We start from the raw sequence: 26,724 nt of genomic DNA on the forward strand, positions 1-26,724 counted from the left end.
ACTGTGAGTCAGAAGATTGCCACGTTCTTTTATGCGATGTTTTGATGCTTGACTTGCTTATAGCAAAAACTACAGGTGCTCTGATTTCAGCATACAAGGTCAGTCATGGCTGAAGATAGTAGAGGATTATAGAAGCTTTCACAGGACTTAGGGGCAAAAACAAGCCTTACTTTGTGCATTACTCAGTACATATCTGGCATATAAATGTTAATTGATTATACACTAGATTTAATGTAGACAAAATGTGACCTCCAGTGTTTCTGGGTGAAATGCTTCTATTTTCTTGAACAAATTCCATTGAAACTGTACAGGTGCACACTGTGTCCGATGTATTATCAGTGTTTGCCAGCTGTAGAACTTGGCTTGACAGGACAGTAAGTATACTTCATCAGTTCCCTTTTGGTAATGTTTCCTTCATAAAGCATCTGACACTAAATGCTCAAAAACTTCTTTAAATTCATAGTTGGATCAACTACTGAAAATAACAATGAGAGCAGAGTGTGAATCATGGGCCCACTCTGCTGTACTTTATTTTTGTGCGGGTTGAGTGCCACCGAGCAGTGGCATTTGCTGACCTCACCACAAGGTGACTGGGGTCAGTGCTTGTTAAAGAAGGAGTCTCGGGGTGTGAGGCTGAAGACCAGTTTGGGAAATGAATGCTTCACGATATGATCTCATCAGAGCACAACAGCTGTGTCCTAAAGCACAAATTACTGTGCAGCTTAACCTCATCAGCCTTAGCTCATGGATTCACACAGCTTAACACCATCTTTATGATGCTGGAACACGTGGAAGGAGCACATAGGTGCATCATCTTATTTTTCCATTTCCATTTAGAATTTCTTAGTAGTTCCCCATCTTAACTGAAATGCTAATAAAAGTGTAAATGATTTGTAATTCATTACAGTTGTGATGGATGTATGTAGTGACCCAGAAAACAACATCTAAAGCCAGGAGAAGAATCTTAAATTCTCAGTGGATGAAGGGGAAGGGTTTTGTGGGGAATAAATACTCTGCTTACCTACTTGACTGAAAGACCAAGATTTAAAAACTGTAAGAAATTCTCAACATTGTCCTGCTTTCTCCTTCAGCAACAAAGTCCTGCCCAGGGCCTTATCCCATCTTATGAGGTTGATTATGTCTTATGAAATAGCTGTCCTGAAGGAAAGTGTGATTAAGAGGAAAAGAAGATATGAAACTGTTTCTGTTTGATGAGCAAACAACATTGCTGAAACTAATGGCTTGTTTGTTTTTTGTTTGTCTCCTACACCCTCAGATGGCAGTGAACCTGCAGAGAACTCGGACAGTGAAAGTTCATCCCTTTCGTCTGTGGAAGAAGGGGAAATTCGGGACAGTTTGTGACAGTTCTTTGAGAGAAGAGGGTGGAGTCAGAATTTTTTTACTCTTATAATTATTTAATTAAATTTATTTTATACCAAATGAGTTCTCAGAGGTTTGGTTTGATTTCCTTCACTAAAAGCAGCACTTCCAAACTGCCTGTCTATTTTTGGATTTAGTAGTGTATGTTTAGGGATGTAAGTAAAAAATGGGGAATTGCCGATCACAGAAAAAACTGATATTCTTGTTTAATTGCAGCCTTTTGTCCATGTATCTTTCATAAATCAGAGTAGCCCAAATTTTAACATTTCCAGGTTAATTTCAACTATTTTTTTTTTCCTTTTACCCTAACAGCTCAGTGTCTGATTTCAGAGTTTATAAATACCTGATCACATATTTGTATTTATACGTGGATTTGAGTCTTAATGCTTAAACTTACTGAAAAAAACCACTGTGTTTCATTAGATTAATTTTCTTTTAGGGTGTGTCTATGTCATGCTGAGCTGCTGCAAATGATTTTACTTTGCTTTTTGCTTTAATCTTCTGTGGTGGCATTTTGCGTGCCTGGTGCGATACATGTTTTTTATTCCTTCATTGCATCTTGTTTAATGTGTTTAAGACAGGTCAAACCATGTTTCAGGGTGGCGTGTTGGTGAACGTTTAATCGTCTACCCTGACCTTCTAAATTAGTGTGGGTTTTAAAATCGATAGAAATGGATACATAAAGTGTCGCTAGTGCTAATATATTGGACTTACATATAATGCTTATGTTATGCATCTCATATTACTAGTTTACCTGCTAAAGCCAGGTATTGTAAATATTCACTGGAGTATCAACTAAGCCTACCTACTTAAAAACAAATAAACCTTAAAAAAAGAGTCCTGTACTGTATCATCTGCTGACAATAGAAATCTGCTGTTAACTTCTGGGAAGATTTTGAGATCACAGACCCCTTCTCACTGTGTGTAAGTCCCCAGGGCAGGGGGGGTGGGGGGGTGTCTGTTGGGGGATGAGAACAGCATGTGCTGTGAGCGGTGTGAGACTGGTGAGCCCCTCTGCACGCTTGCACCAGGCAGTTCTCAGGAATTAGCACAGGTGGTTGGGACTGGTTTGCAAGGGTCTGACTACTAAGTCAGTACATGTCAAGTCATAAGGATACGATCACTTTGTAGACAGCGCTGTGAGGTTGTCGCTCCCGTTGTTGTTACCCCAGCCTGTTAGTCTCCTGCTGGAGACAGGCACCCTTGTGACGAAAGTTGATGGCGTGGGATGCACGCCACACTGCCATGAAGGTGGGTTTTCAATACAATGGTACTTCCTGCCGGTGCTGGCATCGTAAGTGGAAAGACAACAGAAAGCAGTGAAGGAGCGTGTTGAGGTGACAGGAGGCTGTGGCAGCAGTATGGGAGAGGGCTGGGGGCTGCCAGACTCGCTCAAGGCTTCAGGGCACCAGGCTGTCGGTTCCTTACCGGCCATGCTGCGGGGAGAGGATTTTGGAGATGTTAAAAGTTTTAGAAGTGTATTTTTTTCCACACCTTTGCAAACAAATTGTCATTAAAAAAATTGTTCACCGTGACACCTAGCTACTGGTTTGGAAAGTTTTCTCACAGCGGTATCTATCATGTGTCCTTTCCCTTGTGTGTTTTGCAGCCCCTGGTAAAACAGGGAAGTTTTTCTTCTTGCCTGGCAGTAGCCACCTGTGCTCTATTTTCCTTTTTAGTCATTGTTGGTCCTCTGCCCACCTCTTGTTTCAATGTTTGTTTTTTTAACCCTTTTTAAAGAACCAGGATTCCTAGCTATAGGTGCTGCTTTCATATTTTTTCAGTTCAGTGGAAGTGAATAAGCTTTTCCTAATCAGTGATTACTGCACATTGACTTGGTAGCCACAAATTACTTTAAACCAGTCTTGAACTCGTTCATAACACCACTGATAAAAGAGCAGAACAGCAAAGCTGCCACAGTTCATTTGCTGGAAAATGTTTCATCTGGAGTAAGAGCGTGGCATTTCTATTAAGATTCATAGTGCATGGCGGAAACAAGAACACTGCAAATATTAGTGTTGATCTGCATGTGTGTGTGATTAGTCTTTGGCTGAGGAACGCAGATTTGTAATTTGCATTACTTCCATACTTTCTCGAAGGTTTTCGTTAATTGTGTGAAAGGGTTTGCCTGTGCTGGTTTTTTTTCTTCCATAAATCTAGGGTAAGCTTCCTTGTGAGTTAAAACACAATGGTAATGTCTTTTTAAATGAAGGTGCTGTTGAATCTATTCTTCAGATGTAAATCTATTCCTATCTTAAAGAAGGTCTTAAAAAATGATTAAGGAACATTCCTGTGGTGGTTACTAGAACTTAAATTTCCCAAACAAAGCTGGGAATCATCTTCCAGGATTCAATCAAATCGAGAATAAAAGGCCTTGGCAGCACTTGCCATTCATTCCCAGGTTACTATTTACCTATTTTTACTTAGTTTTGGTAAAGGTTACACTAGTTTGAACAGTGGCAATTCATCAAATGCAAGCCAAGATGGAATCGAAGTATTTTTATTAAGTTTTGCTAAACTTCTTCCATTTTTCATTATAGAAACGAATCAAAATGATGGTGTCTGGCTAAAAGCACAGCCTTACTGATGACAGTTGACCAGTGCGGGTCCTGCAACAATGGTAGTTCTTCATAATAATAATGTTACTGACGTAATCAAAGTTTATGTACTCTTTGACTAGGCAGATGGTTTTTAACACTTTCATAGGCAGTTAAGGGAAAGTTTTTAACTCCTTTCTGAGTGATTTAACCCAGAACGAGCATCTTGTAATAAACTGAAGAGAGAACAAGCATCTTTAAAAGCTGTATTTTTAGGTTTCTGGTCAGGCACTTGAAATTTAAGACGTGGAGCTGAGGTTGCGTGGAAGACTTCAGTTGTGTCCATTTTGAAAGCATACTACTGTAATCATATTATATGAGGATCCTTACAGGACCCTGCCTTGATTCAGCACGGATGATGTCTGCGAATGAAAACTGTGTGGTGGTATTTAATCTTCATTGTGCAATACCAGCTTGCATTGACTGCTTATTTTTATGCCTGCTATGCTTACTGATTTATTTTCCTCTATAAACTACTTGTAATAGAAGGAACAACAAGCTATTTGCGTGTAGCGTTGTTCCAGCGTTTATTTTAATGTTTAGGCTTTTCAGGTTTCAAAGCCTGAACCCTCACAGCATGCTTGAGCTGAAGGACCATCAGCTTGCAAAGCAAAGAGGAAGGGTTCTTGTCCTGAATGAACACGCCACTTTAAAAAAATCGAAGCTTAATTAAGTCACCCCTTTCACAAGCCATAAATGACAAAAATAGAGCATAGCTAAGCACAAAGCAATAGCTGAGAAGTGGGACTGAGTCAGCTGTATGAGAGAACTTGGTTCTTTTCCTTTTTTGTGTAACTTCTTGGGGGTATGAGGCATAAGTTACTGAGTTGTCATGGGTAAACAACGTGATACCCTTGTAACAAACAGCTAAGTTTTGAATGAATGCATCTGAATGCCAGGTTTTACTGTGTTTATCTCTCCATTAGGAATTCTTCACCCATAGAGGAAAAGAGGGTCACGCCACAAAGTATGTGGTTGGCGCTAGCTCTTAGAGGCATGCTGGACCAGTTTTTGTTACCCCAGTCAAACAGTGCGCTTTTACTTTGCATTAGGAGTAAAACTGTTTATCGTGCAGACCACACACTGTAGTCTAAAAGAAGTACATACATTTCTAAGTTCACTGTAGTGCTGATAGCAAGTCCCACCTGGGTGTTGTGTGTAGGCATAGCCTGTGATTCAGACCTTACCCTGCCAGATACGGCTGTTCTCTGTTGACATCTGTAGGAACTGAGAATGTATAACACCTTGCAAGAGCAGGCTTTCTAAGAGTGCATATACAGCTGTGATGATGTAACTTCAGGCCGTATTTGGTCACGAACATTTCAGTCTGCTTTCTTAAGTCCCATGCTCTTTTCCTGAAAACATTTATTCTTCCTTCCTCCAAAGGAAAAAATATCTTGAATTTGTGTTTATGTTGTTGCTATGACATTCAGTTAAACTGTATGCAGATGCAGGTTCTGCTAATAAGAGAAAGAGAGAAAGAAAGAAAAAAAAAAGAACTGTGTATTTCAGTGAACAAAGATTACCCTGTGTTTGTGTTAAAATGTTGCTATGGCAGTGCATATGGTTTTATTTGGTGGAAATTTGTGGTGAAATGGAAGGAAGTCACATGTATGCAAGACAAACAAGAAATGGCAGCAAAACCAACTCAAAATAAATACTGAAACTGCAAGGGAAGTTGCAGATGACATGTAAAACCAGGAAAAAGCAAGGATAGTTTTTCGCTGCCTGTCTGTCTGTGGTTTGATAACAGAAACATGTTCTCGCTGTGTCCCACTGGCTATCAGTGACCCGTCAGACAGTGACTTAGCTCTGATGATGCTTTTCTTGCAAGAGCTTCCTTTTCTCCTTGGCTCTGTGCATTTGTAACATTCTTTTTGTTCTGGAAGTGAAGTTCCATTGGCTTGGCCTGATTTCACCGCTGCTAACTTCTCCTGCCGAAAAGCATTTCCAGGCTATCTTCCTGTAGTAGGCTTTTTGGCAGGAAGAATCAATAGCATGATGAAATATGAAAGCCACTAGAACCTTGCCTGCCTTTGGGGCAAAGGGAAGTCTTTGTGGGCTAGTGATAGAAACGGTGGATTTTAAGTGGCACGCTAGTCCTCATATTTATCTAATCCTTTTGCATTAGGCTTCTTGTTGCGTAAGTTGCGTCAGTACAGCTGTTTGTAGGGTTGCATGACAAATCAGAACAGGTTAAAAATAATCTGCCAAAGAAGCAAGGATAGAAATGAGAGAGGGGAGAGGGAGTCTTGATTTAGAGACTGAACTGCCATGCTGAGAGCTGGCTGGTTCCTGCATGATTCCAGTTGGTGGAGAGAGCAAAAGTTTTCAGTATCACATTGTCACTTTCTCCCTGTCATCCTAGTTCTGCCGCAAGAAGGAGGAAGAAGTGACTGTGAAAGCTCCTGTTGCCTTTCCACCCCTTGTTTCCAGGTTTTGTACTGAATCACAGCCCTAGAACTTGTCCATTTTGTCAAGAGTGCCAACAGGGAGTAGAGAGATGCCCAGGTGAGGTAAAAATTCTGTTGCTAAATGAAGTGTAGATATTCAGGGAGAAAAGCAGACGGGGTGGCATTAAAAGCTTGCCTGAGAAGTCCCCACCAGTTTCGTATCTAAAATCTCAGTGGTATCTCTTGGTTGACCTTTTTTCCCAATCTCTACTTTCAGCTGACATTGGGCATCCACATTGGGTTTAATGCCATTGTTCCACTACAGCATGAGCATCTGCTTCTGTAGAGGAAAATAGACATTCCTGGTTTAAGTTCTCATTAGCAGACTTGCTCATTTTGGAGCTGTGATGTCTTGATAGATTTTTGTCAAATTCATGAACTAATTTAGGATCTAACCTGGGTGGCTTGAGATGCTGAAGGAAATCAGCAGCTACAAAGAAACCGGAGTCTTTTACTCGGCTGATACGCTGGGCTGCTTCTGGTCTGGTCTTCAACCAGTGTTCTCAAAATACTGCTGGACTACGCTGCTGTTTAACTCATACTTACGGTGGGGTCCCTTCATTCTTACTGAAGATCTGTGCACCCTACCTTTATACTTCTTGTGTCTAGTAAACTTGAAAATCTTGTGTAATCTTTTCTTCCTGGACGGTTGCTACATTCCGTCCCGTAAGTGCCTGTACTTCAGGACAGATGAAGTTACTTACGTGAATGGTGCCTCGGGGTCTTTCAAGGATCTTCTCCAATATAAACTGTGTATGTAGAAGTTGTAGCTCTGTAGCTTTTTGGAGGGGGGAGAATCATAGCGTGCTGGGTACCATCTATTCAGCTTATTGGTGTTTGGTCTTGACAGGGTAATACAGACAGGTACTTATTGTATCATTTTGTTGGTTGAGGTCGTCCTTTACAAGATCGATGTTTTCTAGACACCAAGTCTCACAACAGTTTGGTGCAGTTTGGTTGTGATGAGTTGAAATGCATGTATAGGTATCTCCAAAGCCCGTTGTATGTTACTGTCTCACTGTGGCACCTCCGCATTTCTACATGCTGTTTTATGTAACGTGGAGAAAAAAATGGTGGAGGTGAAAACGGGGGCGTGCTTACATGAAAACACAGGTTTGAGACAGAGCAGCCGGGAAAGCTACACAGCCTTCTCCGGCTGCGCGCTGAGCACTCCGGGCACTTCGTGGGAACAGCTCCACTGATCAGACAGGAGTACACGAAAACGCGCGCGTGCATCGAAGTGCTTTCCCGCAGGATCAGCTCAGGGCGAGCATCTGGGAGAGCAGGCCGCTGGTGTGACACGTTCGCCCGCTGCCGTGCAGGTAGGTGGGTCACACTGCCAGCCCCCCGCTGCAGGCTCCCTCGTTTCAGCCCTCAGGACCTGTGGGGTGATACACGCAGCTCCAGTGGGCTGCGAGTGCTGGGCACCCCCCCACAGACACCCCCCGAGCCGTGCCCACCCGGCGCAGCCCAGCGGTGGGGCTGAGCCCCCGAGCGGGTCCGGCAGCCGGGGGCTGCTGCGCTGGGGCTCGGCAGCGGTTTGTATGTGCAGTACAGAGGGCCTGAGCGCCCGGCTCCGTGGGGGTTAGTTGGGAGCCTGGCTGTCCCGCTGTCGGGGAGGTGTCACCTTTCCCTCCATCCACTGCTGCCGGAGGGGAGCGAGCTGCCGCATCCCACCGGCGAGCGCCCCGGCCCGGTGGTGCCGCAGGACCCCGCGTTCGCCTGCGGTGCCCCGGGAGCGCGGGGATGGTGTGCGTAGCCCTGACGGCGCGGCGGGTGCCGCCGGCGGACCCTGGTGACAAGGGGCGCCTGTCCCTGCGGCCCGGCGTTGCAGTGTGACAAACGCTCCTTTTGGCGGCGGCAGCAGCCGCGGGAGCCGCGGCCCCGGTGCGGCGGCGGGGGGCGGGCGGGGGGCGGGCGGGGCGGGCCGCAGGGCAGGCCCGGGGGGCGCCGTGCGGGGGGACCGTGCGGGGCGACCTCCGGGGGGGCAGGGGCTCTGCCGGGCCCCCGGCCCAGAGGGGCCCCCGCGCCGGTGCAGCCGCCTTCACTGCCAAGGCTGGAACTGCTGGGCCTGGCACTGCCATGTGCCCAGAACTTGGTGCTGCGCGTCATGTGTGTCATGCGCGTTATGCTCCTCACGCCTCATCTCTCCGTGTTCACCTTGGGGGGTATCGATATTTTGGTTTTTGACCGAGAAACAGAATTATGGTTGTGCTCATTAACCTTGCCTGGCAGCCTGGCTGATTGCACTTGAAGGAACCTTTGCTTTTATCATTTCTCTGTTCACACCCAGTGCTTAGGGGTTTTTCTGCTGGAACAACAGAGGATGTACAAATTTCAAAGCCAGTGCAAAGATGATACTCAAAAATTGGTACTGATTCCTTTTACAGCGTTGGGAATGGCGGGGGTTAGTAGCCTTGCCCATAACTGCGAGATGCAAGAGGTGAAGAGAGGGCTGTAGGGACGATGACCAGTTGGTGTGGCACCCCAGCTCTGGGAGACCCACAGTTCATTTTGGTGGGGTTCACTCCCACTCCTTAAGCAGGACAACTTCATTTTGTGTGCTTTACATATGCATGATGTGCTCCTGCAGCCCTTACTCTCCCGACAGCCTATTTCTCCAGCAAGCAGACGACAGAACCACCCCTCTACGTCATGAAACACGGGAAGCCCAAAGCGCAGGTTGGAGAAGCCAGGGCCTGGCCGGAGCCACGCTTCAGGCAGGAGTTGGAAGAGCTGCTTCTGCTTGTGCACAGTGTGCATGACAGGCATCTAGACTACACATACAATATAGTTACACGTATGTGTAATTTTTTGCGGAACCGTTGCGCTGGAGATGGGTGTTGTTCAAGCATAAGTGACAGTGGGGACGGCGAGGAATGCGCGTGCAAGCTGTTGTGTACCCATGAGCCGCGTATTCTTCTTCCACGCTCCACACAATAACCCAACATGTAAACCCAATGGTTGCTCAGTGAGCGGCTGATGGAGTGAAGTGTTCAGTGCTAGATGTAAGTAGAAGCCAAACAAAAGCCCTTCACCACGTTTTACACTTCTACTGTTAACAATTATGGTACAGACAAGTTTAGGTACAGCTGAGGCTGGTGTCCAGGTGGTAAATTCCAAAACAGCACAAATTTTGAATGCCTCCGAGGAGAAAATTTGACTGAGCAGAAGAGAGCGAGCTGTAATTTCTCAGGCAAAGCGTAAGCTGCCAGAGATGAGCTTCTGAGATACTCAGCCATTTATTTTATTGAAATATTTATGTCTGATCTAATAAAAAGATTACTTTTAACCACTTCTGCATCTAACTGGATGACACCCCTTCACAATACTAAAACCCTCAAAATCAGTCTCTGTCTTTTTATGAGAGGTGGCTCTCTTACTAAAGGCTATGGGAGAATATTCTGCCAGAGAACTAACCAGTCACAAGGTGGAATAAAAAAAAAAAAACAACCACCACCATCACCACAACCCTGTGTTGCAGGCTTCCTTTCAGTCTTACCTGTAGCACAGCTTTATACTAACCAGAACAGTACAAATGTTTGATGCTGCTTTCTCAGCTCCTACTCTAGTCTGGTTTTTTTAAATGTCATTTTCCTACCGCATGCCAGCTAGCTGTCTTACTATGACTCCCTCAGTTACCCAAACATCATCTGTGTCCCACAGTATGAAGTGTAATTACACATTTAATAAGCGGGAATGGGAGGCGAGGAAGAGTAGCTGCTTTGCCTTTTATTCCATTGGAGAAGTACTTGAAATTCCTCACATTCTTCTCCTGTTAACAGTATGTTTACTTTTCATCACTGGGTTATTAGGATTAGCAAAAGTCATTGCTTCAAGCTCATTTAATTTGAATTTAGTGAAAGCAAACTGCCTCCTGCAGACTGCAGGAAACATTCTTCTGCCACAGAAATGTATTAATTTGCAAAAAGCAGCCACCAAAAAACACGAGACCTGACGACCAATTCCACCCCACGTTCAACATCACTGGGCATGCATTGCATTCTAATGAAGTACCTTATGTTGCAAATTCCAGGACTGTTTGAATAATCTGACAGTCTAATTAACATTTCAGTCTCTCTATCAAACATTTGCTTTCAATGCCAAGAAGCTCTTTCTGTATATACTTTCTAGACTGCGGGGTTGCAGGCTGCATACACCACTTCAGAAACATCATTTACCCAAAGAATTAAGACTTTGCTTTTCTCTGGTTCGTTGCTGTGTCTGTAGTAGAGCTCATATTGATTTTCAGAGAATCCAAGCTTTTCCTATTTCAAAGTTTTCACAGAAAGCTCTTGCATTTGCTGTATTTAAGTCTGTTGCCTGTCAGAATGCTCTGCTAAGAGTAGTTAGGTAAATATTTCTTTATTAAATGATTAATTCCATAAATAAATTCTTTTAATTCATTGAATATAAAATTAAAATCATTTACAACTTATTCCAGTATTACAGGGGCTGGAAGGGGTTAAAAAAAAAAAAACACAAAGAAAAACAAAACAAAAACGCTAGTTTGATAAATAAAATACTCAGCTTTAAAACAACTGATTTCTGTTTGCCATTAAACTACAGTTGGTACATAATAGCTGCCACTGTGAACACCGCACAAGTGCCCACCTCAGGAAGGAATGTAACTTCCAACTTGGTTGGGAAAGGGTGGGAGAGAATGGAGGGAAGGGGAGAAGCATAGTGTTAAACTGGATAGAAAAGAAGTTTTCATAACCGGAACAAAACATTTATCTGATCACTTACAAACAGAAAACAGTATGTAATTAGATAAGGTGCTCCAAAAAGAAGCAGTAAAGTTGCTCCAGTACTATGAAGCTTTAAATATGCTTAAATCTCTGTTGCATTAGTGTCCAGTTGCACAGTGCACTCTTGTAACATAATGTTGCCCTCAAATGGGCAAGGCACCATCTCCATCAAAGGTCCTTTCTCCATGGCTGGTTACTTCAGAATTCTGTTTAGCATCCCACCCCCAACACAACTTAGTCTCTAAATTTGTGAATGTCATTGACTAGTCTGTAGTAGGGATAAGCTTCATTCGCATGCGGACAGTTGTAGCTGCATCGGCAGGACTGGATCATCATGACGCTCTTGGTGAAGGTTTCCCCATCATCACAGCGGAACCTGATCTTGACAGTCCTGGTCTGCTGGGGCGTACAGCACCTGCCATCCACGCAGGAGCCGCAGTACTTGGGGCGGTACTTCTTGACGCTGGAACATCCGGCATAAGTAAACTTCACCGGGGATGGGGACTTCTTAGTCTTGGTGCATTTTTTCCCCTTCTGTAAAGGGGAGGCAACGATATCATTATTATTATTAGCAGGAGATTCTTGTCCAGCCTTTACCCTCTACCCAAAGCAGTTTGGAAAAAGAGAGGAGCACTGGAAGAGTCTGTGTTTACCTTTAGGGAGGCGTAGCTAGGCTGGCCACATGGCCTCACTTCACATATCCTGGTCTCTTTGATGAGCTTGCAGTCGGGATTGTCGTTGGTCACCCTTGTGGAGATGCCAGTTCCGCACGTCTTTGAGCACTGGGACCAGGAGGTTGTTTGCACAATGCACTTGGGATTCTCAAAAGCTCGGCCTTGCGGCTCTGATCCAAAAACTGGAAAAGAAAGGGACGTCTTAGCCTACATACACCCTCTCACTGGGTTTCTTTCTTTCTTTCTTTCCATTGGGGGTCTAAGGAGTCATACAGCCATCCTCCCCTGCCGCCTCCTCCCCCTGACTGTCACTACAGAGAGGAGCCCGCACGCACTCACCAGGTAGCATTTTCAGGCCTCCCTTCACAATGGCAATGAGCTCGTTGTTCCTGGTCAGTTCGCCTTCGGAATCATCTGGACTGAACTCTTTGCTGAAGAAGCCTTCCAGCTCATCCAGCGCATCCTTGCTCTCATCGCAGACCCACTCTTCACAGCACTGCCCGGGCACTTTGACCAGCCTGGGGCTGGGACAGCCCAGGTTGGGGAGCGACAGCTCCTGCGGGCAGAGCGGGATGCAGCCCACGGCTCCATCTATGCACGTACACTGGTGCTTGCAGTTGGGCTGGAAGCTTTCGCCGTTCTGGTAGATTTTGGAGTTGTACTCGCAGGGTCTGCCCTCGGACTGCGCTGCGGGGACCAACGGGGAGGGAGAGGCGGGAGTGAGCGGCGGGAGCGCCCGTCTCCGCACAGGTATTTCGCTGCCCGTTACATTCGGCGGGCGGCGGCGGCGCCCCCCCCTGCACACACACACCCCCCCGGGGACGCGGGGCCAGAACAATAAGTCAGTCAGGAATCACTTTTCCTTATGTGCGTTTAGCGGAGCCCAGACATACTGAATCGCATTCCAGACTGCTGAAGTCATGTGCCTTTCTGCCAAGCTACCAACAACAAAGCATAACCATACATGGGCTCGAAGTTACTAAACTTTGGCGGCACAGGGGCCGCGGGTCCCCCCCGGGGGGCTGGGGGCGGGGGGCGCCGCTTACCTCTGCAGATGCCCTTCAGCGCGGCGGGGCTGGCGCCGAAGTTGCACTCCAGCCCCTTGGTGTGGTCGCAGGGCAGCGCCCGGCTGCAGTCCTCGTTCAGCTGCTTGGCGCAGACCTTGCAGCAGCCGCAGCCGTCCGGCACCAGCCCCACGCCCGGGGCGCACTGCGGCACGGCCGCCGGGCAGCGGCACACGGCGGGGCAGGGCGAGCCCAGAGCCTGCGGAGCGGAGCACAGCGGGGGCCGGTGAGCGGCCGGGAGCGGAGCGGGGCCGCCCCCCGCCGCCCCGCCGCGGGCAGAGCCGCGGCACTTACCAGGCGCGCCAGGCAGAGGAGAGCGGCCGCCAGGGCGCGGCGGGTGCCCGCGGAGCCCATGTCGAGCGCCGGCGCTGGGAGCGAGGGACGGCGGGGCGAGCGGAGCGGAGCGGGGCCGGCGCGGTCTGAGGCAGCGACGGGGGCGGCCGCCTTATATGGGGCGCGGGGCCGCCGCGTGCGCCGCGGCGCTGACGTCGCGCGTTCCGGGCCGCGGCCGCGTCCAGCGCTCGCGGCATCCCAGGAATGCGGCTGGCGCGCGGCGCGGCCGCCCCGCCCCGCCCCGTCTCCCGGCACCGCGGCCGCTGGCGGCGGCCCTGCCGCGGGGGGTCCCCCCCGCCCCCCGCTCCCCGCCGGGGCTGCCCCGCACGGCGCGGCGGCGGGGGTGGGCCAAAGGGGACGCTTCGGCGCGGGAGGGGCCGTCCCGCGCGGCGCGCCCCCGGGGCCGTCCCGCCCGCCGCACGGCGCACCGCGACACCGCGGCCCCGTTACCCGCACGGACGCCCCCACCACGAGCACGTTAACGCGAGGAGCCTGTCCTGGTGGGGGCTGCCGGGCCGTGCGCCCCCCGCCACCTGAACCGACGGCGGCAGGGCCGCGGGGCACCCCCGCGCGTGCGGGCGGCACCGGGGCTGTTCCCGTTAGTGCCGCTGCCCGAGGGGCAGGCGGAGCGTCCCGCGGCGCCGCGGAGCCCGGCAGCGGGGCCGTGCCCCCGGGCCCCCGCCAGGTGCCTGGCCCCGCAGCGGGGGGGGGGGGCGGGATGGGACCCCCGGTCTCCTCCGCCCGCCCGTCACCGGCCCTGCCGGCCCCCGCTCCAGCGAATAGTGTTTCCCCGTCGAAGTTTAACGTTTGGGGCTGGGGGGGTGGGGGGGGGCGTTCAGGCTTCTGTTGTGGCGTCTTTGCTTTCCATGGCCGTAAGTATTTCCAGATGGGGATTTAGACACCAGACGTAACAATATTTCCATATTTGGTATAGCAGTAGCCTGCATTTTTCACATTTTTCTGCTCTGTTATCCAACCACAAAGCATTCTTGACAGCTTCAGATGTTGTTAAATATAGCCTTAACTTCTGTTCCCAGGGCAGGAAATTCTTTGGAATTCCTGTTTTTCACGCAATCTGTCTATCATGATTTAGGAGAATTGCGCTGGAGGAGCCAACTGGCGTTCAGCTGCAGTTTGCTCCTTGATTGAAAAAAGCCCAGCAGCGGAGGCTGCTACCCAGCGGCGTTACAATAAGTCCCCATTCCAAGGATTTTTCTTTGCAAATGAGATTATTGTTCCTAACACAAGTTTGGGGGTTTTGGGGGTTGGTGGTTTTTGGTTGGGTTTTTTTGGTGTTGTTGGTCGGGTTGGTTTTTTTTCGGTCGCCTCCGAGGCTGGAAGGATGGAGGAGCGGATTCAGAGGAGAGGCGGAACTCTGCAGAAACTCCTCCAAGGCCCACAAAAAGTCCGGGGGGAGGGGGCGAGGGAGCCGGTGCGGAGGGAGGGGATGCGAAGAGGAGGGGGATGCGGTTAACCTGGCTGCGGAGCGTTTCCATACGGTGAGCGTCTGCGTGCGCCGCTCCTAAAGGATGGGCAGCGCGGGAGGGGTGCGGTCGCGGCCCCGCCGCTCCCGGGAGCGCAGCCCCGACGTCTCGTCGCCTGCCCGGTGCCACCGCCGACGGGCTTACAGAAAGGACCGTTTCAGGGGGACGACGAGGCCCCGGTAAGTGCCGGTGCGGCGGCCGCTGGCAGGGCCCCCGCGTGTCCCGCTCCGCGCCGCGTGCCGACACCCGCCGGAGCGGCGCGGCAGCCGCGGGGACCGTGCGGGAGCCGCAGAGGAGCGGGTGTGTGGTCGCCCCGGGGGCGCTGCCCCGGCCGTGGCTGCAGCCGGAGTGCGGCGGGGGTCCTGCCCGTGGCCCCAGCCCAGCCGGGCGGCAGCAGCGGCGGCCCGGAGCCGGTGCCCACAGCCCGCCCGTGCCCGTGCCCGTGCCCGCCCCCGCGGAGACCGCCGCCCCGGCCCGCCGCGACGGGACGGGATGGGTCGGGCAGTGCCGTGACCCCCGGGACGGAGGCGGCGCAGGGCCGTGGCTGGCCCCGTCGGAGGAGCTGCGGAGCGCCGGCCCCGGCCGCTTCCTCCTCCGGGGCTGTGCCCGCGGCCGTGGCCGTGCCCGACGGCAGGGCCCGTGTCCCCGGCACCGCCACCCCACCCCTCGCGGCGGGCCCGGGCGGCTGGAGGGCTCCGGTGGGGGCGGGGGGGGGTCCCCGCGCTTTATTCTCTGGGTGTTCATCCTTTCAGGCAAGTACAAAGATCGCCGTTTACATTGCGGTGGGTTCGCGGTTCGGGGGAGGCGGAGGTGGCGCTGCGCAAGCTCGGGGCGCCCTTTGCCCAGGACTTGCTCTTCAGAGGGCGGTTTTCAGCCTCACCCGCATGCCTCACAGTTTGACCAGAAAGGACAACAGCCGAAAGGGAAATTCAGCCTTTGGTGACGTGCAGCTGTCTCCCAAGGCTGCCCGTGTGTACCGCGTAGTGCCATGGTGGATGGCGGGGTGGTGGGACATATTTCACGTGTCCGTGAAGCAGTGGACGGAGCCAACCGGCCGGCCTCAGCGGCTGCCCCCCAAACAGAATGAAATTTCTTTAATACGGAAAGGAATTTGTTCCGACCTGGCTGTGCCCCAGCTGGTGATGAGGAGCAGCAGGGCTCGGTTCTGCTTCCAGACTCGGAGCGAGCCGGTACACCAGGCTCCCCGCGGTGTTACAGGGCTATGCTTCTTGTCCTGTGGTACTTCAAGTTCAAAACTCTGAAGTGTTTTTTAAATGGAGAATCTGACTGGTCCTTTTTTCCCCAGGGTGGCCCTTTACACAGCAGCGTTGTGACCAGGAAGAACAAGCCTGCGGTTCAACACACCTTGATTAATGAAAATTTTCCAAACTTTTGGAAAAAGCAGAAGCAGCTAGCGCACTGGCACGTGGTTACATTGGCCAGTTTTGCTTTTCAGGGATTTATACAAACAGTTGTTTGTTTAATTACATCTAATTTAAGGACGCGCACCAAGCATTTTGCTTTGATCTGTGACTTTCACAACATTCAGCAAATGCCACAGGAAAAGTCAATGAATAGCACCTTTTCTCACTTGGTTTTGTGTCTTACCACACATTCACACAACTCTGATGGGAAACCATAACTGCACCTACATTTGCTCAAAAAAGCTCACTGCGAAAGCTTTAACAAACCTGTCCTGAATTTCAAGTAGTTGACAACACTTGAGATGGGTTGAGTTTCTCCGGAGTTCAGGTTAGACTGCGACCCCTTCATAGGCTTTCCCTGTCACAAACCATGACCCAGCGTTTACCTTCCAGGCTGTGCCTACGTGTCCTGGGCGTACGTCAGGGAGCAGGAAGAAGTTTGGAATATTTTCCTTTTTGAGATTTTGTTCAGTGTAACGTACTGTTCCAGACCTTTGTCGTCCTAAGTGAACTGGGAAATGCTCCCTTCTTCATGTCCTGAGGAATATTTCACTGGCTTCTCGCTTTTTTGTGCCATAGGCAATCACTGCTTGTCAGCTAAAGTCTGCTGGGAGCTTGGCTAATGCAAAGCAGGAATTTGAAACAGTTGGCTTACATAGCAGGTATTACAGATTTACTGAGTGTATCCTGTCGTTTTCACAGGGCTGTGTCTCTCCAGGGAAAGGACTTTCCAGAGAAACACATCAAGAAAAGATATAACTGGTTTATCTTCCCCTGGCCCAGTGTCAGTTTTTTGTGGCTGTGCGTGGGGACCCAGAGCAGCATGAAGCGCTGTGTATGACAGAGGCTCCTCTGGGTGCTGGTGCTCCCGTAGACAGTAAGTACCCAGCACCAAACCGGAGCACACCAGAGGTTTACAACCATGTGGATTCTGGAGGAAGATCTTACTAAATCCAATGTGCAGCCCTTTTTTGTATCATGTTCAATTCCCTCTTTCTCATTCTCTTTTTCCTCTGACCATCCTTCACCACACGTTTCTTCCATCTCTCCTCCTCTTCTCCTTTTCCATGTTCCAGTCTTTTTTCCCTGTGGCCTTCCCTCTTCTAGTGTGTCCTGGTTTTGTCTGGGATAGAGTTAATTTTCTTCCTAGTAGCTGGTATAGTGCTGTGTTTTGGATATAGGATGAGAATAACGTTGGTAGCACACCGATGTTTTAGCTGCTAAACAGTGCTGACACTAAGTCAAGGACTTTTCAGCTTCCCACCCCACCAGCAAGCAGGCTGGGGGCACAAGAAGCCAGGAGGAGATGCAGCCAGGACAGCTGCCCCAAACTGGCCACAGGGATATCCCATACCGTATGTCGTCATGCTCGGTATATAAACTGGGGGGAAAGCTGGCCGGGGGCTGCTGCTCGGGGACTGGCTGGGCATCGGTCAGCGGGTGGTGAGCAGCTGCACTGTGCATCACTTGTTTTATATATTCTAATTCTATTTGTTATTATTATTGTTGTTGTTATTATTATTTTCCTTTCCTTTGCTGTCCTATTAAACTCTCTTTATCTCAACCTATTAATTTTACTTTTTTGTTCCCAATTCTCTCTCCCATCCTGCTGGGTCGGGGGGAGGGAGCGAGCGGCTGTGTGGTGTTCAGCTGCCTGCCGGGTGAAACCGCGATGCAGTGTTTACCCACCTCGGGCTGGGCCTCTCCCGCAGCCCCTGCCAGGCTGCTGGCTCCTGCGGCACTAAATCAACCCTCCCCGAGTCAATGGCTCCTCTCAGTCACTCACAGGAGGTGCAAATCCAGTGGGGCAAATTAAGCATAGCAATGCACAGGCAGAGCAGCCGAGTAGCCAGAAGGCTTCAGCAGCTAAAATTCAAGTGGGTTCAGATGTGGTTTTTTTCTTGCTTTGATTTACTCGGACTTTATGCTGAATTCTTTGAGTATGGCATTTCCTATTTGTTTTCTTCCTCTTCCCTACTGCCCTACTTCAGCTATGCTTATGCCTGTCAGGTTTTGTATCATCTGTGCCTTGCCTGTGGTTTCTAATATTTAGGGGGGGTTGATTTGCAGTATTGGTGCTCTTTGCTTTGTAGGTGCGCTGCATTTTCCTCTGGCTGCTGTCAAGGTGTTGCAGAAGTTCCCATCATGTGAAAGTGGAAGGGGGACTTGTGAGCCTCCTAAGCCTGCAGGGAAACAGAGAAGGAAAATTGGATGTATCAGTCAGTTGTGCTTTTTGCTGCTTCAGCGTGTGAACTGCACCACGATAGAGATAAACCTTACGCAGATGGAAGGGACATAGCAGCATAACAGAGGCAAGAAGCATCCCTGCTGATGCTCAGCGTGCTCCCGTTGACCAGCAGTACGTACCCCAGGCTGGATGCAGAAATGCAAAGCAGTTACAGCCCACTCCTGCTTAGCTCCTTCTGCCCAGTCAGAGATTCAAAATACCTTTGTCACTGTCACTTAAGGATCTGTCATTAACTTTATTTTAGTACCAGCCATTACCATTTCCTCAGTGAGACAGGTGGATTAGTTAATATATATTCACCTACTGTCATGCACCTGTACTTCAACGCTAGGCTACATTCAGAAGATGCAACTGGCATCAAGCGTATCCCTATAGCTGAAGTTTGCAATGAAAATACTATTATGGGCTTTGGCTATCCATGCCACCAAAACAAAACCCACCAAAACAAAACCAGGTGGTCCTAGTCATATTTCTTAGTCATATGTATTGTTTTCATCCCATGCAGCAATGTAGTTTGCAAATAATAGCAACATAGCCTGAAATCTCTTTTTGTTTTCTAGAAGAAAATTTTCACAGCTGCGTCTCTTGAGTTTCATGAAGGAGGCTGAGGCATCAGGAACTTTCCCGGTGTCAGCTGAGATGAAGGTCCTGGATGGAGATCCCCACCCCAGAGAGTTAACCAAATGGCCTCAGCAGAAACTTCTTCACTTTAAACTTCGGTCCTCGGAGTGCAGGATTTCCCAGTGGAGCAATGCATGCAAACTGACATCTGTTAAGACAGAATGAGCAAGCTCAAAATAAAGTTGCTCATGGTTGCAAGGATTTAGTGGAGCTAGCTGAACCTGATTGCAGTCAATCAGGTTGTGTCTGAGAAATCCTTGATCAAAGCACACTTCCAGGCTGTGGTCCATAATGGTTGTCAGCTGTTGTCTGCCTCAGTTTGCAGCTTAACTGCACCTTGGAGACAAGTGCCTCCTGTTTTTGACAGTGTTGTGGGACCACGTGCTCCAGAATACACTCTTTTTGGTATGTTCAGGTTTGCTTATTTGTTTTCTTTTTCTACATTTGAAATGTATGGCAAGCTCTTCTTTCCCCAAAGGTGTTTTGTTTCGTTACAGTTAATAATTACAGCTACATTTCCTTGAGGTTAGTCTGTGTCAGAGCTAGGGGAGCCCTCTGCCGCCTTTCTGATGCTTTCCCTCCCTCCCTGCTGTTCTTGACCTGGTGGAACGGTTTCTTGTTGCTGATATGTGGACCTTCAAAGGGCTTGTCTAGCCTTTGATTTTTAAGAACACATTTTTGTAGCTGTTTTCCTGAAGAAAATGAGTATTGATTAGTATTTTTTTATCTTTGCATGCTAATAGGAGGGGAGGCCTGATCTGGCAGGATGCTGAACGTGCTGTGCCACACAGCGAATTCTGTCACTTACTGTGCTTTCCAGGCTAGCTGCTGGAAATGTCACAGGATTAATTTCAGAATCCCCTGAGGTGCCTGTTGGCTTTGTCTAGAATCATTACTCATTCTCTGCTACGTACACAAGCTTATTAAAACACGGTGAGACTTCGGCTGTGTTTGTTGCCTTACTGTTCATTTCCATTCTGTTCCATCTGGACTCTTACCCTTTGCCTACCAATACATTACGTGAGCACCTTGCAGTGGCAGCTAGTTGTGCTCCTCTGTTGTGCGTGCTTATTTTATGGCACACATGAGCTAACTGATGCCAGGAAGCCAGCCAAAACCTCCTCCAGGGCTACTCTGCTGCTAGAGATCAGTGACTTGCACCGCTTTCTGGCTTGTGCCCCTCGTGTCTAGCCTCTGATAGTGCAGTGAAAATAATCAATGGCAGACGAGTAAGTAGACACGATGTCATCCTTGCAGATAGGGAGGACTTGCAGGCAGCCAACAGATCGTCTATGTGCTTTAAGAATGTTTGTGGAGATGGAGTTATGATCCAAGAATGTGCAAATAGCTGCCCATCCCAGTGTTACGTGTCTGCGATTAGGGAGAAGTGCTAAACCATCTCTAGACTTGATTAGCATCCAAATTTGAAAGATGTGTCTTGCGCTGGAGCTGGTTGGGGTGATTTTTCCAGGGGAGTGAGGAGGAAACTATGTGAATGGAATCTCTTCCTCATCTTATCTCTGCTGGGGGGTAAAAAAAGAACTGGAGGGAGCCGGCTGGTGAGAGCTGGTGGGCTGCTCTGCAAAAGGGTCCTCGCGTGGGCTCTGTCCTGCAGCCGGGAGTGAGGGGCCTGGTGGCTTGTGCAGACCCACGGGGAGAAGGACATCTCTTGGAGTCAGCCAGGAAGCCTGTCTGTTGCCCACTGTTTTCCCAGGGACCAGTGTCCTCAGGAAGCAAATCGTTAGCAGGGGCTATCGGCAGACTACTTTGTTGTGGAGACTTTTTTATGATTGCATTAATGTCTCTTTTCATGTTGTTGTACAGGAATTATGACTCCTCGTGTCAGTGTGGAGATGAAAGCAGGAGCTCTTTTGCATGGAGCAAGCATTAAAAGCTAGCTCTTATGTTAATCATAAAAAGAAAATTAGTGCTGGCTATTTACTTTCAGAGAAGTTTGCTCTTGCATTGGTAATTCTTTTAACTCTTTGCACTCATCTGTATCCTCTTGTACACAGTCAGCTAGGTATTTGTCACTGTCCTCTCTGGCTGCCTGTCCTGGGGTCTGCTTCTGAAAGTCCCCATGAGCTCAGCTTTTAGACTTATGGGGGGTCAGAGCAGAAAAATGGGAGATAGGATGGGTCTTTCAGGTGGGCAGTGAGTGATAACACGACAATGTTTGTGATCGGTTGTGAGAGGAAAGCCTCTGGTTTCAAGAACTGGTCTTTTTCAGGATGTACCCATACGACATTTAGCAGTGCCATGTCAAAATAAAAATCATTGATTGAAAGTGTGACTGACTTGTGCTTCTAAAAACACTTCTAGATTATACACACTGAAAACAGTAAATATTTAATGTACAGGTTTACTTTTCCTGGTTTATAGAGAGCTCAGTGGGCCTGACAGAGCAGCTAGACAGATGTGTTTATAGCGAGCTCCCCGCGCGGGTACAATGCTGCAGTGTTTGGCCTGTGAGCACTGCAGGGGCATGCTTAAAAAAATAAGTGTTCCATTTACACTGGGGGAAAAAAAAAGTCCTGAGAATGTTTCTATTAATATTAGCTGGTGTAAAACCCCAAATTCTACATTTCAGGCCTTACATTTTTCAAAAAGAGAGGACTGGACGGTGGTTGGCGAGGATGTGTGGGGTACAAAGCGTTTCCTCGCTTACATAGCCAGTGAAAGGGCCGGTCAAGGTGGCAGCTCTTCTTGCAGAAGAGGGGTGTTGCTGAAATGCCCCTGGTGAAGGTCAGGTGTGAAATGAAGAGTTGAGGAACAAGCAGAGTGGGGCAGCAGGCCCTGTGCACGGGCAATCGTGCGGTGCTTGTGGCTTTCCACGGGCCAGGAGCTGGGGCTCAGGAGCACAGCTGACAGCCTGGACGTTACCAGCAGGCACGTTCCTAAAAGGTGAGAGGGACCAGATGCTGTGGGGAAAGCAAAATGTGCAGAGACCTCCCCACGAGGTAGGATGCACACACGTCCCACGCCTGTGAGAATGCTAATGGGGGTGGTGGGAAATCCACTTCCACATTCAAGGAGATTTTTTTTTTTACATGTTAGCTTTGATCTTGGTTGAGGTCCTACCTGAGCACTAGCTTGTGATCTCGATTATACTGATGTTAAAGCTGATTTATCTGGTCAAAATTAATGGCATTAATTAATTAGCACACATTAATTAACCAAAATAACTGACATTTGAGTTTCTGGAGAGCTCCCAAGGAATGGGTGGCTGCATCTGTCTCTTTCTGATTTCCTCAGAAGTTCTCTTCAGCTGAGAAGTAAGTTTATTTCAATAATCTGATTAAACAGCTGGCAGCTTTCTAAGTCTTGGGAAAAAAAAAAAAAGATTAACTTTTAAAAAGGGATTCTTGGGCTTACTAACTTCTCAGGAAAATGTTCTGTTGAAGAAAAAGAGTTAGGAAGTAGAAGTCTGTATTAGAGCTGGCTAAGCACTCCCTGATTAAATATAGCCATATATATATAAAAATAAATGTAAAATGTAATAGTCACCTCAGTGTGTGAATAAAGCTAGATGTCCTAGTGAGGTTGTTTTGCTTTCCCACCAGCTTCACCTGCAAAGGACGTCTTTCCCTGACTGCAGGTGGCCTGCCGTCCTGTTGACACAAGGGGATGGGGCCATCCCCTGGGTTCCGGCTCAGCACAGGACAGCATCGTCCTGGTTAAAGCAGCTCAGCACCTCTCCTCACTGGGACCTTCCCACGCAGGCGTGCTGGGCTGCTTCTGCCTTCCAGCCCTGGCTGCAGCTTCCTTGTCTGCAAACTCCTAATTTTCTGACAAGTGCTATGCACTGATCACCCCGTTGCACCCAGGAGCATCGCAGAAGGAGGGTGTGGAGAGAAGGGGGCTCCTATGCCGAGTGCTGGTGTTACCCCAACAGCACTAGGGGCCATTGTGCATCAAGGAGCAGTGGCAGAATAACGCAGCTCTTTCTTTGCAAGCTGAAGCGCAGGCTGTGTTTCGATATGGCCCGCTCGCACCTCTTTACTGTGCGTCGGTTGTGAGCACGGATTGAAGCCAGCCCAGCCATCTTAGACCCAAACTGAGATTCATTGATTCCGGCAGCACCGCTGGCCTGAGGCGCCCTGCCCCGCCGCGGCTGCTCCCCGGCGCCCCGCTCCCCTGCATTTATGACCCCCCCCTCGCTGTTAGAGCGGCACACAGGTCTGCAATAAAACAAAGACTCCAGCTCAGGTCTCCCAGGGGTAGCAAACCAGCACATTAACCCACTGTGCAACCTGGCAAGGACTTGTGATGCTCTCTGGATTTTATGGCAGGATACCCTTGCCTGAGCATTGCACGCTCAGGAGGCTACACTGTTGATGCACAGTCAGCTCCTGAAGGGCAGCTGGCATGACGACAGTAGACTTAAAAAATGAATGGTCAGCTTCAGTCTGGATGTCACCATCATTTTAATGCTAATGGACTTCTTCCTCAGCCAGCCTCCTGTCTGAATGGAGAGCACAGAAACATCCCAATATTTATGGGATTTTAACTAGATTAGTTACAAACCTATAAAGCAAAGAAAGAGACAGTTCATCCAGTATTGGGGAGGGGAGTGTTAAAAATGCCACCTCAGATAAAATATTATGGGAGTTGAGTAACTGTAAATAAGAACCTTGCCTATGAAATAGCTTCTTATGTGAGCTTGGGATGAGGGCCAAGAGAACGTCTAGGGCTCAGGGAAATTTATTAGCCCAGATCAACAGGATTTCTGGGACTCGGGACATGGGGTGGCAAAGAATTTGCCTGCTGGAGTCTGCACTTCCTCCATTCATGCCTGCAGCAGGAGTTTCACTTATAAAACTTTCAAGATGGTTCATTTGCATTTTTTGAATTTTCTTGGTTCTCATTAGCAGCTGCAATTCTGTCCTGGGACTTGGGAGAGCTGGGTTCAAGCTCTGGGTTTCCACAGCCTGCCAGTGTGGTCTTGGACAAGCCATTCATCTCCCTGTGCTTCAATGCTCCCCTGTAGAGAGGAGATAAAGGTTATTTTCTGACTGGGGGAATGTCAGGAGGGTATGCTAAGAATCAGGAGGCATTCAGGCACCTGAGGCATGAGTGAGAGTACTATGGGTGCTTACGAATGACGAGAGCATGTGCAGAGCAGCTACAATGCACACGTTGACCCCTCACAGGGGGAGGAATGGCATTTGGGGTGGGGGGGGCAGTGGCGGCAATGGTTTTCCCTTTGATCCCAATCATTTTAATCACTGCTGCGATTCTACTCAAACACCTTTATTTTATGCCCTCTGGCAGCACAAGCTGGCTGTCCTGGTAGCATCATTGGTGTCCTGATGAGATGAGGGTCATCTTGGCTACGTATTCACTTTAAAAAAGGGCACATGCACATCAACAGTGCACAACTTGGGAGCCCGCTGCCTTTTGCCCCCGGGATTTTCACGTCTCTTACTCCCATTCACACCCTTCTGCTGTTCTTACCCGTACTCAGCTTTCTGTCCAGTTTCTTCTAGCACATCTCCCCTTCTGCCTTTACTTTGTTATTTCTGCCTTCACTTCTGTCCTCCTCCCACATTTTCCCTGTGTTTTATTTTTCTTATCTTGTTTTTGGAACCCATCCTTGGCCTCTCCTGTGTATTTCCCTTTTCCTCCCTCTAGTTCCAAGAGCTTTTCAGTAAACAGCATCCCTCTGCTATTCTGACTCATTACCCACTGACAGTGGAAAGATTTCATCATAAAAGTGATGCAAAGATCTCCCAATTTAGAGCGCAGGGTAGGTTAGGATGACCTCGCCCTGCCTTTCAAGCGAAGAGCCACAGGGTCTAATTCCTCAGCCAATGTTTATTTGCCAATTTATCTCACATTCAGTTGTTCTTCATTCCCACAGCGGTATAAGTGCCTGTATGCAGGGTGTGGGGGGGTGTATGCGTGCACTGTATTGTGCCTGTATCGTCCCGCTCCCCTACGATGGCAGCAGGTACCTCGGTGGCTGTTGGTAATGTACTTAGCCGAAGTGTGGGAAAACTCTCAGACTTGAACTTCACTTTGTATTTCCATGCCATATGAAACCCATTGAATGTTTGTCCTTCCCTTCACGTGGCTGCTGCCTGCTCTTGTATTGCACTGACATATGTGAAATCTATTTGGTCCCCTTTTTAATATGCTGCTTACAGTATAAATACAAAAGCAGACAGTGCTTCTGAAGAGAAATAAATGTAATTGTGGTGGTGGTTGTTGTTATAAATAGTGCAAAGGATTTAGAAGCAGTTTAGTCTTTTGGGCAGGAGTCACAAGTGTTCTGTGTAATAGAATCTTAAGGCTCCTGTATTTATCTATTTAAGTCTTCCCAGCTGTGATTGGCCCAGTTCACTCATTACTGTTTGGCTTCAGTGCAGGATGAGGATGCTCCACTCTTCACGGGAGTTCAGGCTTAGCCTCCAAAAATGCGGTGTGCTAGATCATATGCCTGACCTGTACATGTACGTAGTGTTATTATCCGTGCAAATCATGCATTTGCATGTGCAACTGGCCCATTTGCATAAATCACCATGGTATTTCCACACATGGATTTTTGAGGTTGGTTCCTAAAATCAGTGCTGCATTTTTTCCTCTGCTGGAGTGAAATGCAAATATTTATTTATTGACAGAGCTGGAGCTGATAGTTTTCCCTGTCCAGGTCTGAGCTGTCTGTTCCATCAGATGAAAACAAGTAGTATTCTGATTTCTTTTCAAAATGCATTTGTTCATAACTCTGTTAAAAACAATTAGTTCCTGCTCTCTGCCACCCATGGTAGAGTGCTATATGTATATATTTGTATGTGTATGTACATGTATATCAAAAGGGGCTGAATGCCCAGAAATTCTTTTGGCAGCCCTGCTGTCTGGTTAGAAAAGGAAGTGAGCTACAAAGTTTGAACATTCAGTTCTGAGACTTGAAAGCTTTCTGGATTTTATTACTGACTCAACAGGGTTTTCATTATGTATGTGGCCAAGAGGAGAAGTTTACGCAAGAGGAATGTATTGTAGTTGAATATGTTTGTAATTTTACACATTGTTAAATAATTGAGATAACTAGATGTCTCCTAAATGGGCAAAATAAATTAAGCGTTAGCAGCGGTGTCACAGACAAGTCAATACAAAAGAGTGGCCGACCCCATCCGAAAGCTGATTTCCAGTGCAGAGGGGTCCTGATCCAGATGCTGAGTGACATTTTGCTGTCGATGTGAATGGGAGCCATCTTTCCTCCGGCATATCTGGAATCCTCTTGCTGCCTGTCAGTCTCGTCTCTTCTACTCCAGATGATAGCATCTTCAGCTTGCTTCCCCCCCTCCCTTTGCTTTTTAGTAATTCAGTGCTATTTAAACAGCAGTTTGAGGCTAAGTTTCTTCAGCTCTCATTTCCATGTTAGTTTTAGGAAGGAAAATGTTTTGAGAAGCAGATTATCATGCAAAGAGAGAAGGTGTGGGATGCATGGACTAAGCTGTAAATACAGACCGAGGCTGTGTCCCGCTGTCCTGGTTGCATCCTGCGTCAGGGGATGTGCTGTCAGATCCCACCCTGCGACCAGTCAGCTCTGCCACAAACCAGCTTGACAGCAAAGTGAATTCCTGTCCCACAGACAACACGCTTCCAGCTAATTTTGCACTTGTTCATGTGATGGGTATTTATTCCTCATTGTCCTAAAAAGGTACTTATTTTTAAACCTCTGTGGTCTCTGGT

The 26,724-nt window shown here is 48.6% G+C and overlaps 2 protein-coding genes across 2 annotated transcripts in view; one reads left to right on the forward strand and one right to left on the reverse strand.

Annotated features, from left to right (window-relative positions):
• The window catches only part of ZNHIT6 (zinc finger HIT-type containing 6), a 55,695-nt gene extending 34,376 nt beyond the window's left edge, over window positions 1-21,319 (forward strand). Inside the window, exons 10-11 of the mRNA XM_055724488.1 lie at window positions 1,277-4,000; window positions 16,863-21,319. Of these exons, the coding sequence (XP_055580463.1) occupies window positions 1,277-1,362 (86 nt within the window). The 3' untranslated portion in view covers window positions 1,363-4,000; window positions 16,863-21,319. The remainder of the gene's footprint in view (window positions 1-1,276; window positions 4,001-16,862) is intronic.
• Window positions 10,780-13,363, reverse strand: CCN1 (cellular communication network factor 1). Its single transcript, XM_055724487.1, has 5 exons — window positions 13,214-13,363; window positions 12,902-13,118; window positions 12,195-12,542; window positions 11,835-12,037; window positions 10,780-11,715 (listed from the first exon to the last, which is right to left on the reverse strand). Exons 1-5 carry the CDS (start codon window positions 13,271-13,273, stop codon window positions 11,416-11,418), a joined length of 1,128 nt encoding a protein of 375 aa, XP_055580462.1. The 5' UTR covers window positions 13,274-13,363; the 3' UTR covers window positions 10,780-11,415.
• Window positions 21,320-26,724: the final 5,405 nt, after the last annotated feature.

This window comes from Falco cherrug, chromosome 12, assembly GCF_023634085.1.
Source record: "Falco cherrug isolate bFalChe1 chromosome 12, bFalChe1.pri, whole genome shotgun sequence".
Classification (NCBI taxonomy): Eukaryota; Metazoa; Chordata; class Aves; order Falconiformes; family Falconidae; genus Falco; species Falco cherrug.

Coding starts and splice junctions, on each gene's coding strand:
- CCN1 (XM_055724487.1), bottom strand. CDS start 13,273: ATGGGCTCCGCGGGCACCCGCCGCGCCCTGGCGGCCGCTCTCCTCTGC. Junction 13,119..13,213: donor TCCTCTGCCTGGCGCGCCTG/GTAAGTGCCGCG, acceptor TCCGCTCCGCAG/GCTCTGGGCTCGCCCTGCCC. Junction 12,038..12,194: donor AGGCCTGAAAATGCTACCTG/GTGAGTGCGTGC, acceptor TTTCTTTTCCAG/TTTTTGGATCAGAGCCGCAA.